The sequence below is a fragment of the Tasmannia lanceolata genome, unplaced genomic scaffold, assembly GCF_043159265.1.
Source record: "Tasmannia lanceolata isolate RefF3 unplaced genomic scaffold, GAP_Taslan_0.1 ptg000112l, whole genome shotgun sequence".
Lineage (NCBI taxonomy): Eukaryota > Viridiplantae > Streptophyta > Magnoliopsida > Canellales > Winteraceae > Tasmannia > Tasmannia lanceolata.
In genome coordinates this window covers 1,397,645-1,407,729 of record NW_027518789.1, presented here as the reverse complement: position 1 = coordinate 1,407,729, position 10,085 = coordinate 1,397,645, and the positions used below count along the sequence as shown (strand labels likewise).

General features: G+C 40.2%; 1 protein-coding gene across 1 annotated transcript; it reads left to right on the top strand.

The window, feature by feature from the left end:
* The first annotated feature begins 286 nt into the window (after nt 1-286).
* LOC143865816 (uncharacterized) lies at nt 287-883 on the top strand. Its single transcript, XM_077375919.1, has one exon. The coding sequence runs from the start codon at nt 287-289 to the stop codon at nt 881-883; it is 597 nt and encodes a 198-aa protein (XP_077232034.1).
* Nucleotides 884-10,085: the final 9,202 nt, after the last annotated feature.

Genomic DNA, 10,085 nt, shown 5'->3' with positions numbered 1-10,085 from the left:
GAGGGCTGAGGATTTCAAAGAAGCAAAAAACAGTAAAGCACCATATGTTTTCCGTATGGAAGATGATGAGATGTTGTTATTAGATGACAAGTGTGATGAGATGCGTCATATGACCTGAGGCGGACGTGTATTCAAACCTCCAGAGCTGAGTGTAGAAAATTCGGCAGAGGTTGCAAGAAATGCAGAAAATCCGACGCAGAATAAGGTCAGCGCAGATGAAGAAGAGGAGAATTTGTTGAAGCAGTTGAAAAAGACTCAGGCTAACATCTCTGTGTGGGGCTTACTCATGGCTTCATCAAAGCACAAGAAGTTAGTCCTTCGAGAGCTTAACTCCGCGCAAGTTCCTGTTGACACTACTCCTGATGAATTGGTGAGTTTGCTCGCCATGACAAAAGTGTCTAAGACCTTGTCTTTCACTGATGATGACCTGCTTCCTGAAGGCCAAGACCACACCAAATCTCTCAAAATCACCGTCATTTGCAATAAGAAGAAGGTGCCAGAGGTGTTGGTCGATAATGGCTCCGCTTTAAATGTCTTCCCACTGAGTACTGCAACAACCCTTGGGTTCGGTCTTGAAGACTTCATCCCATCTGAACAGGGTATTCTGGCATATGATGGTACTCGCAGAGATGTAATCGGAACTCTGGTAACTGAAATACAGATTGGAGGAGAGGATTTCGTAATAGAGTTCCAGGTTTTAGACATTAAAGCTTCATTTCTGTTGTTACTGGGTCGCCCGTGGTTGCACAAGTTCGGGGTTGTTCCATCCTCTCTTCACCAAAAGCTAAAGTTTATTCATAAGAACAGAGCGATAACTGTAAAGGGAGACCCAAACCTTGAAATAAGGCTTATTACTCAGGACTTGACTGTGGTAAGGGCTTAAGATGTAAGTCTAAGTGGGTTTTCATTGGAGGTGACTGCCATCACTTTTGAAGAAGCTATGAATGAGGAAATTTGTTTCCTGACTAGCACAAACTCGAATGTCGTCAAGATGATTCGCTGACAGGGGTACATACCAGGTGCCGGGTTAGGCAAATATCATCAGGGTCTAACTGAATTCCCTGAGTTTAAAGCATTAAATAGTCTATTTGGGCTGGGGTATAAACCCATAAAGAAAGAAATCAAAGAGATGAAACAGTTGATGTTGAAATGGGCAGAATGTCGCCGCAAAGGGTTAGAATTACCGATGCTGCCGATTGATTTGGTAATGAATGGCCGATTCTGGAAAGAGGGTGCAGACTTTCCCTTTTGTGGCTTTGCTGAGACTTGGCTAGATGAGAATACGGGACAGAGGTTTCCAGGTTTCAAAATTTTCTTTAATCTTGAGTTAGAGGATGAGCTGACAGGTGGGCAGATCACAGAAGTTGAATCAGAAGCTGATTGGGCAGAACATGTAGAGCCGAGCCTTCTGAGTTCACTGTTTCTTGAAGATTCACAGACTATTGCCGTGATTGATCAGAGGGCCTTGATTCTAAACCCTACTCACCTAATCACCCTGGCAGAGGAACCGTTGACTAACTGGACCTCTCAGGTCATACCTCAGGTTACTTTCCAATACAGTCGAGTCCTTTCAGAAGAGTCAGTCGTCCGTAAGTATGTGTCAGTCTCTGAGTCTGATTCAGAGTTTGTTTATTCTTACGATTCTTTTGATGCAGGTACTATAAAGGTCGAGTCTCCTGAGGTTTGTTGCAATTCATCTTCTTCTAGCGAGATTGAGTCAGATGCTGAGTCAGATATTCTTTTAATACATAGTTCAGAGTCAATTGATACAAATGTCAATATATCTGTTAAGTCTGTAAATGTGTTTCAAGAGTCTATTGTAAAGCCCGATGTGGGTAATTCATCATTTGATGTACTTGATTCAACATTCAATGAAATAAATGGTTCTTTTTCTGTGTACATTCATGTCTCCACTTTTGTTTCTAATGTTTCTGCTTCAGAATCTGATAATCTTAATAATAACAATAAAGAGCCCCTCTGATGAGGATGCCGACGACACTCCCCTGAAATCAGACACATGATTCAACAGGAGGAGAGTCGCCGAACAAAACCACTCGAAGAGGAAATTGAAACTGTGAATATTGGTGACGAAACCTTGATTCGGGAGATTTGAATTGGCAAAATTTTATCTCCAGAAGAACGCGAGGAATTAATCACCCTACTCAAAGAGTTCAAGGAAGTTTTTGCTTGGTCATATGATGACATGCCAGGATTAAGTGAGGAAATTGTTCAGCATCGCTTACCCTTAATCTCTGGTGTTAAGCCAAAGAAGCAAAAACTCCGAAAACTCAAAACTGAATGGGAGTTGAAAGTTTATGAAGAAGTAAAGAAGCTATTAGAAGTACAATTCATTCAAGTGGTTGAATATCCAGAATGGCTTGCAAATATTGTACCGGTGCCCAAAAAGGACGGGAAAGTTCGAATTGTGTCGATTTTTTAGACCTAAACAAGGCAAGTCCTAAAGATGACTTTCCTCTTCCAAACATTGATCTCCTAGTAGATAATACAGCTGGACATGCTCTTCTATCCTTTATGGATGGGTTCTCAGGCTACAATCAGATTAAGATGGCGCCCGAGGATATGATGAAAATAGCATTCATTACTCAGTGGGGTACTTACTGCTACAGGGTGATGCCATTTGGTTTGAAAAATGCTGGTGCTACATATCAGAGGGCTGCTACAACTCTTTTACATGATATGATCCATAAAGAGGTCGAAGTATATGTCGATGACATGATTGTGAAAGGCAAGGCTCGACCTGAGCACACCGTTGCCCTGAGAAAGTTCTTTGAAAGGATCAGGAAATATCAGCTTCGTCTGAACCCGAGCAAATGTGTATTTGGCGTTACATTCGGAAAACTCTTGGGGTTTATGGTCAGTGAAAGAGGAATAGAGGTAGACCCGCAGAAGATCAAGGCAATTCAAGAAATGCAGCCGCCGAAGACAGAAAGGCAGATCCGAGGTTTCCTTGTAAAGTTCAGTATCTGAGATGGTTAATAGCACATCTAACAATGACGTGTGAGCCTATTTTCAAGCTTCTGAAGAAGAATTCATCGAAGAAGTGGAATGAAGAGTGTTAGGAAGCTTTTGAAAAGGTTAAGCAGTGCCTATCCTTGCTCCCTATTCTATCGCCAGTTATTCCAGGCCAGCCGTTGTTGTTGTACTTGTCTATCATGGATACAGCGATGGGTTGCATGCTTACTCAGCAAGATCCTGAGTCTAAAAGGGAGAAGCCTATTTACTACATCAGCAAGAAGATGCTAGAATATGAATTAAAGTACACAGTTTTGGAGAAGACATGTCTAGCATTAGTTTGGGCTACCCAGAGGCTTAGACATTATCTGGTGTCAAGCAAGGTTCTTTTGCTATCACGGATGGATCCGTTAAAGTACTTGTTTGAAAAATTTGCCCTTACAGGAAGGACTGGAAGGTGGTTGTTGTTATTGTCTAAGTTCGACATCACTTATGTCACTCAAAAATCAGTTAAAGGGCTGGTCGTTGCTGAACAGTTGGTTGATGCTCCTGTATAAGAAAATGCGTTCTTGAAGGCAGATTTTTCGGACGAAGAAATCATGGATATTGAAGAAGAGACTTCGAGTACTAAGTGGCTTATGTACTTTGATGGAGCTGTAAACAATCAAGGACAGGGAGTAGGAGCTGTGCTTATATCCCATCGGAAGGAGTATATTCATGTTTCTATCAAGTTGTAGTTTGAGTGCACGAACAACATGGCAGAGTTTGAAGCTTGTATCGCCGGACTTGAAGCAGCCTTGGCTTTGCAAATTCAAGACATTGATGTGTTTGGGGATTCTATCTTGATCATTTGCCAGATTAATGGGCAATGGAAAACTCGAGAAGATAAATTGATCCCTTATAACACTTATTTGGAATCTTTGGTCAGAAAGTTCAAGAATATCACATTCACTCACTTGTCAAGGATCAGAAATCATTTTGCTGACGCTTTGGCTACTTTAGCCTCGATGCTAGACATTTTGTATCAATGGAGGTTCAGCCGCTAATTGTCAGACTACAGTGGGCTCCTGCGCATGTGAATGCTATAGAGATTTCAGCAAGGTGTCCAGATGGGAAGCCTTGGTACACAGACATCAGAAACCTTATTTCAGGCATAGGACATCCTCTAGAAGCTTTAAGTAAAGAAAGAAAGACTCTTCAGAAATTGACGGCCAACTTCGTTATTTGTGGCGAAGAGTTGTACAGAAGGTCATTTGATGGCATACAACTCCTTTGTGTTGATTAAGATAAAGCTGCGAAAACTCGAGAAGATAAATTGATACCTTATAATACTTATTTGGAATCTTTGGTCAGAAAGTTCAAGAATATCACATTCACTCACTTGTCAAGGACCAGAAATCATTTTGTTGACGCTTTGGCTACTTTAGCCTCGATGCTAGACATTTCTGTATCAATGGAGGTTCAGCCGCTAGTTGTCAGATTACAGTGGGCTCCTGCGCATGTGAATGCTATAGAGATTTCAGCAAGGTGTCCAAATGGGAAGCCTTGGTACACAGACATCAGAAACCTTATTTCAGGCATAGGACATCCTCCAGAAGCTTCAGGTAAAGAAAGAAAGACTCTTCAGAAATTGGCTGCCAACTTCGTTATTTGTGGTGAAGAGCTGTACAGAAGGTCATTTGATGGCATACAACTCCTTTGTGTTGATGAAGATAAAGTTGCAGAGCTTATTGAGCAGACTCATGAGGGAGTTTGTGGACCTCATATGAATGGTAAGATGTTGTCTAGAAATATTTTGAGACTTGGATTCTATTAGCCCACAATGGAAGCAGACTGCTTCGCCTTTGTGAAGAAATAAAGTGTCAAGTCTATGCAAATCTTATTCATGTCCCTCCTTCGGAGTTGCACTCTATGACTTCTCCATGGCCGTTTTCAGTATGGGGAATTGATATAATTGGGAAGGTTTATCTGAGATCTTCGAGCGGGCATGAATACATTCTGGTCGCGATTGATTATTTTACGAAATGGATTGAAGCCGCTTTGTATGCTTCAATCACTTCAAACATAGTTGCGAAGTTCATTGGTGCCAACATTATTTGCGGATATGGAGTACGTCATGAGCTGATTTCAGATAATGGGTCGCATTTCAAGAAAGAGGTGTTACACCTGTGTGAAGAGTTCAAGATAAAGCATCACAACTCATCTCCTTACAAACCTCAAACAAACGGGGCTGTAGAGGCAACAAACAATAATATCAAAGTCATTATCAGTAAGATGACTGAGACATATAAGGATTGGTAGAATAAGCTTCCATATGCCTTGTGGGCCTATCGGACATCGATCAGATCGTCAACAGGTGTAACTCTGTATTCTTTGGTGTACGGAATGGAAGCAATTTTGCCTGTCGAGTTGAGAATCCCCTCTTTGAGAGTGATGATGGAAGCTGACTTACCAGAGTCTGAGTGGGCTAAAGCCAGACTTGATGAGCTGCAGATGATAGATGAGAAGAGGCTGAGAGCCTTGTACCATATCCAGGAATATCATAGACGGATTGAGAGAGCTTTCAACAAGAAAGTTCGAGTCCGAGATTTGAAGCCTGGAGATCTTGTTTTGAAGTCGTACAGGGCACCGGCATTTTATCCGAGAGGTAAATTCAGGCCAAACTGGTCTGGTCCTTATATCATCGATGAAGTCTTGCTTGGAAAAGCCGTAAGACTCCTCAATGAAAATGGAGAAAAATTAAATGAACCTACAAACCTGGATAAGTTAAAAAAGTATTATGCTTAAGTACACTAGGAGGCCGTCTTTGATCGACCTGAGCTTTGAGCCAACAACCTAAATGTTTTAAACCGTTTTGCAAACCCTTTGGGCCTATGAAAAACTTGTTTTCTTTGATGAACCCAAACTAGGGGCATTTTTGTTTTTAATAAAAAAAAAAGAAGTTATTTGAACTACGTTATGAGCTGATCCCTTTCTACAGGGTACGTAGGTAGCCTGATCAATTCAGGTTCGGTCACATCTTTCGTAGCATTTTGAAAAACAAAAATCCCTGAAACCCAAATGGGCGAACTACGCGGATCTGATTCCCATTTCTTCAGGGATACGTAGGTAGTCTGGAGGGTCCAGACTCGGTCCAATTACATGCAAATACATTAGGGTTTAGCCTTTTTGAACCTAAGCCTACCTGAAAGTCCTTCTGGTGTATTTAGGCCCAGGTTTGTAGAGAAACAGAAAAAGAAAAAGAAATGATGGAGTCTTAGACCCACTAGACTGAAAACCCGCAAGGGCGGTCTTGGCAAAAGTTAGGGTCATTCACCCGCTAAGCTGAAAACCCGAAAGGGCGGCTTAGGCAAAAATTATGGTGCAGAGCCTGCTGGATGAAAAATCTGCAAGGACAGACAGTCCAAGCACAAATTAAGGCATGCGGTCCGCTAAATCGAAAACCCAAAAGGGCGATTTGGTAATGGCAAGGACTTCATGAATGACGGAGCTTTCCGGAAGCTGGTTGAACTTTCATTTGCTCTTTGGCTCTTCTTTAATGTCTGAGTAAGCGCCAACAAAGCTTCTTTTGTTACTCTTTGAGTTAGGGAGATTGAAACTAAGCAATCTGAAGGGATAATAACCATGATGGAGATCTTGAAAAGAGATTGAAACATCTTTAAACATGGTATTTAAAAGACTCTAAGAGTGGTGGACCTTTAACCATTTTAAAATGTTTATCAGTTTAAGAAGCAGATTCAGTCTCTTTTGGAGTCTTGTTTAAAACTCGTCAAAGTCAGTCTGTTGTCAAGTCAAAGTCAATTTTCAGAGTCCTGCTTAGTCAGTATTCCTCCCAAAGCCGAGGTGATAAAAACTCAGAGACTCAGAGAAGCAGAGAATTTGTGGTTCCTGTGGATAATATAAAGCAGAGCAGTGTTCAGATGTCGACAAGCTTTTAGCTCAGTTCCAGTATCGGCAAATGGCAGAGATGAGAAAATTTTGAATAGAACAAGTTTCTTGTACCTGTGAAAAACCTTGTAAACCCAAGTGTTCAGGAGAAAAATCCATTGTAATCCCAAGTGTGTATTAATGATAGCCTTTGGCCTATTTTCCTTGTGTTGCTCTCCAATGAATTTTACCATGGAAGTAATCATACTAGGGGCATCTTTTATGACTTACGTCATAAAAGATGTCAAGTAATAATTGATATTTGAGATGGATACTCTCATCAAATTGAGACTAAAGAAGTTCGAACGCTCTTTATATTGAGCTTCTTAGTCAAGTTATTCTCCTTTGGAGTTGAATTTCTTTGAAAAATCTTTATCCCAGTGAAGTCTAGAATTCACTCCAGCAATTTTCAAATTTTAGTCGAATGCTTTGCATCTTTTAAAAAAGGTTGGCACTCTAAAATTCATTCAAGTTACTTGAGTCCGGTCTTTGACCAAAATCATGCATTTCAATTTCTCTTTGCGAAAAGATGACTGGTTCTTTAATGAAATCATTAAGAGTTGATCCCTTCTTTCACTCATTATGAGTTTCTCAGTTTCTTGTTGTTTTGAAAGATTTTAATAAAGATAGAAATGGACAGATTCCGTATTCCACGGTCTAGCCTTTTCTTTCGCCGTTTTAAAGGTTTTAATAAGGTAAGGAATTACTAGGCTTCGTGTTACACGGCCTAGTCCTTCGTTTGTTTTAAAAAAGGAGGTTTTAATAGGGTAAGAAATTGCCGGATTTAGTGTTGCACTATCTGGTTGTTTTTTCGATCGTCGCTTTGAAAGAGGTTTTTAATAAAGGGAATTCATCAAACCTGTGTTACACAGTTTGATCTTTTTCTTCAATCATTTTGAAAGATTTTACGAGAGGGAATTCATCGAACCTGTGTTACACGGTTTGATCTTTTTCTTCGTTCATTTTGAAAGGTTTTAATAGAGTAAGAAATTGCCGGATTTAGTGTTGCACTATCTGGTTGTTTTTTCAATCTTCGTTTTGAAAAAGGTTTTTAATAATGGAAATTATCAAACCTATGTTACACTGTTTGGTCTTCTTGAAGGATTTTTAACAGAGATGGAAATTACCGAACCTATGTTACACGGTTTGGTCTTTTTTGAAAGATTTCTAACAGATATGGAAATTACCGAACCTGTGTTACACGGTTTGGTCTTTTTGAAAGATTTTTAACAGAGATAGAAATTATCGAACCTGTGTTACACGGTTTGGTCTTTTTGAAAGATTTTAACAGAGATGGAAATTACCGAACCTGTGTTACACGGTTTGGTCTTTTTGAAAGATTTTAACAGAGATGAAAATTATTGAACCTGTGTTACACGGTTTGGTCTTTTTGAAAGATTTTTAACAGAGATAGAAATTACCGAACCTGTGTTACACGGTTTGGTCTTTTTGAAAGGTTTTTAATGGAGGAACTCACTGAACCTGTGTTACACAGTTTGGTCTTTTCTTCGTTCGTTTTAAAAGGAAAAAATAATCAAACCTGTGTTACACGGTTTGGAATTTTCTTCGATCATTTTGAAGGTTGCAATAAGGAAAATATTTTTGATCCTGTGTTACACGGATTGGTCTTTTTTTCCTTCGCCCGGGTATTTAGTACCCTGATGATTAGTTGTGCAATGTCAAGTAGTGACTTGCCTAATCATCGTTCCGTAATGTGCAGCTTCCTAACATATTATGAGTCATGTGTATCTGCGAAGAGGTTTGTGTGGGACTATTTAGCAGGACATACCAATTTGGGTTTATGTGGAACTGTTTAACAGAGCTGCGTAATCCGGAGTGATTCGCTACCTTTCAAAAGAGGAGTCAGAGTTACTCGGATAGTTAAACAGATGTATTTTCAGCAATGATCTGTATATCTATCGCCAGGCTTGAGACTTAGTTTCGCCTCGGTATTAGATGTTTGAGTTTGGCTCAAATATTCGAGTACCCTAATAATTGGTCGAGTAAGTTTTGGGCTGATCGACAGGATTAAAAAAAAAACTCTTTGAGTGTTTGGTTTTGAACTTGTTTTGGAAGAGTTTCAATACAGTCTTTGGCCTATTTGACAGATATAAAAAAAATATAAATCTTTGAGTGTTTGGTTTTGAATTTGTTTTGGACAAGTTTCAATTCAGTGGTCTTTGGCCTCTTTTGCAGGTTTCTAAAAAAGGAAAAACTCTTCGAGTGTTCGGATTTGTGCTTGTCTTGGACAAGTCGCAATATGGTTTCTAAAAGAATGAAAAAATGAAAACCCTTTGAGTGATTGAAGTGATTGGTTTGTTTGTTTGGTTTGTGCTCTTTGAGCAATTGTTGTGTGTACTTTGGTTTCGCCTAATAAAAAAGAAAAAGAAAAAGAAAGAAAGTGTATTTGTGTTTTATTACTGTTCGTTCATCTTTGCTAGCTAGTTTAAATAGTTGAGTCGTGAGCGTTAGAGAGAGGCTATCTCTTTCAGATGTCTTAGTTGCCGAGTTAAGAGTCGGTGAGAGGCTATCTCCCTATAGTTGGTAGAGTCTTGCCCTTGTGAATGTCGCTCTTAAAACTAAAACCCAAAAATTTGCTTTGTTTTCTGGTCGATCAAAATGGATTGTCTGTTCAGCTTTGGCATTCGCGTGTTACATACGCTTTACCAAAGAGGGGCATCTGTAGACACCCCATTTTGAACGAACCCAAGTTCGTGTTACTCGAGCAAAGCCTCGTCAGATCCGTGAATTAGGACCTCAAATTGCATCCTAAGCTAGGTTAAGGTCCCACCAAGGTCCCTGCAAAATTTTGTTGAGATCCGAGCAGGTCCGCCAAATAAGACGAGCGTTGTAAGGTGTATGATGTAACCGCAAAAGGGCGATGAATTATCTGCACCAAGGGATGTCCGAAGAGAGGGTGGTGAAATAACCCATTTGAGTTCCACCCAAGTTCGCTCGCTCATCATTTTGATGGTGCGCCCATCAATCGGTGGTGTGCCAATATCCCAGACTACATTTAGGTATATATAAAAAAAATCAAGAGGCACTGTTGATTCTCGTGAAATCAAAGAGAGACAGAGAGAGAGAGAGAGAGAGAGAGAGAGATTGCTAGTCCTCTTCTCTGATTCGTTGGACCGGAGCTCCGGCCAAATTCTGATCGGCCGTCTCCCCCCCCCCATTATTTC

Coding starts and splice junctions, on each gene's coding strand:
- LOC143865816 (XM_077375919.1), top strand. CDS start 287: ATGGCTTCATCAAAGCACAAGAAGTTAGTCCTTCGAGAGCTTAACTCC.